Below are 1902 nucleotides of genomic sequence, written 5' to 3'. Positions count from 1 at the left end.
AAGAAAGCTGATGATAAAGTTGAATAAAAATATAAGTCTGATGAAGTGAAATTAAATATCTGACAGTGATCATTAAACAGTGTTGCTCTAATTCTTCACTTCACCATCTGTGTCTCAGTTTCACTTCTCCAAAATGAGCGTCCGCATGGGTCAGAGCTGGTGTGAGGCACCGCACATTTTCACGTYAAGTTTGGATTTTATAAATCACAACCTTTGCATGAAAAGTGGCGTACGCAAGTTTCTGGGCTCATATTGTGCGTACGCCAGTTTTATAAATCCGACCCCAGATCCTTGATGTCGGACCTCATCCTGAACTGATGTTACCCCACATGAGCAGCAGAGTGTTTAAAGTGTTTCTCAATGTATATAAATTTAAGTTTCATTTCCCCCTCTCTCCAGGTGGAGAAAATCCGCCAGGTGAAAGCCAAATCTTTGTACCTGCAAGTGGAGAAACTCCACCAGAGTCTCACCAAACTGGATGGCACCATTGCTGCTGTGAGCCAGGTCCTGGATGAGGGCCACCACCTTGATGTGCTGCTGGCCAGGGAGAGGATGCTCACCCAGATCCACGAACTCAAGGCACTCAGGGGCCTGCTGCAGCCGCAGGAGGACGACCGCTTCATGTTCACTCCTCCAGACCAGGTAGACACCGATCAACTCCTCACCAGCTAGTGGCTGAAGCTGCTGTTTTCTTTAATTTTATGTTACAAGTCAATGAAACAATGTTTTTGCTGTTCAAACAGGCTCTATATATTGCCATCCAGTCCATGGGTATGATCAGCAGCGGAGCCTTCGCCCCCGTCACCAAAGCTCACGGTGAAGGTCTGAAAAACGTGCTCCGTGGCAAGCCTGCCTCTTTCACCGTCATCGGATACGATCACGACGGCGAGCCGCGCCTCTCCGGCGGGGACGCCGTGTCTGCCGTCGTCATGTCGGCCGCAGATGGCAACCTGTCCGCCGTGGAGGTAACGGACCACCAGAACGGCACCTACACCGTCAGCTACTTCCCCAAAACCGAGGGGGAGCTTCTGGTGTCGGTCCTGGTGTGTAACCAACACATCCAGGGCAGTCCCTTCAAAGTGACGGTGAAGTCGGGGCGGAGCTACGGCTCCCTGGGTTCCCAGGTGTCGTCGTTCGGCTGCGAGGGGGAGGGAGACGGCCAGCTGTGCCGTCCGTGGGGCATCAGCGTCGACAAGGAGGGATACGTTGTAGTAGCCGATCGCAGCAACAACCGCATTCAGGTACTGCAGTTTCCAGTGCTCTCAGTTGTAAATCTTGTTTCCCAGCTGTTTTAAACCTAACAGCTGGTCCTTCACAGATCTTCAAACCCTGCGGTGCCTTCCACCATAAGTTCGGCTCTCTGGGATCTCGGCCCGGTCAGTTTGATCGGCCAGCCGGTGTTGCTTGTGACAGTCAGAGACGAATCATTGTGGCTGACAAGGACAATCACCGTGTGCAGGTATGAAGGCAGAACCAGTGCAGTCCTGCTAAACTATTTCTGCTTGAATTTCATTGTACAAGTCCTTCTCAAAAAATTAGCATATTGTGATAAAGTTCATTATTTTCTGTAATGTACTGATAAACATTAAACTTTCATATATTTTAGATTCATTGCACACCAACTGAAGTAGTTCAAGCCTTTTCTTGTTTTAATATTGATGATTTTGGCAAAAAAAGTAAAGAAAACCAAAAATCCCTATCTCAAAATTAGCATATTGTGATAAAGTTCATTATTTTCTGTAATGTACTGATAAACATTAAACTTTCATATATTTTAGATTCATTGCACACCAACTGAAGTAGTCCAAGCCTTTTCTTGTTTTAATATTGATGATTTTGGCAAAAAAAGTAAAGAAAACCAAAAATCCCTATCTCAAAAAAATTAGCATATTTCATCCGACC

General features: G+C 46.7%; 1 protein-coding gene across 1 annotated transcript in view; it reads left to right on the top strand.

The window, feature by feature from the left end:
* trim71 (tripartite motif containing 71, E3 ubiquitin protein ligase) overlaps nt 1-1902 on the top strand; it is a 48735-nt gene that overhangs the window by 39086 nt on the left and 7747 nt on the right. Inside the window, exons 5-7 of the mRNA XM_014021123.1 lie at nt 400-642; nt 744-1241; nt 1319-1459. Of these exons, the coding sequence (XP_013876577.1) occupies nt 400-642; nt 744-1241; nt 1319-1459 (882 nt within the window). The remainder of the gene's footprint in view (nt 1-399; nt 643-743; nt 1242-1318; nt 1460-1902) is intronic.

Source organism: Austrofundulus limnaeus, unplaced genomic scaffold, assembly GCF_001266775.1.
Source record: "Austrofundulus limnaeus strain Quisiro unplaced genomic scaffold, Austrofundulus_limnaeus-1.0 Scaffold278, whole genome shotgun sequence".
Taxonomy (NCBI): Eukaryota; Metazoa; Chordata; class Actinopteri; order Cyprinodontiformes; family Rivulidae; genus Austrofundulus; species Austrofundulus limnaeus.
This window is presented reverse-complemented; position numbering and strand designations above follow the sequence as displayed.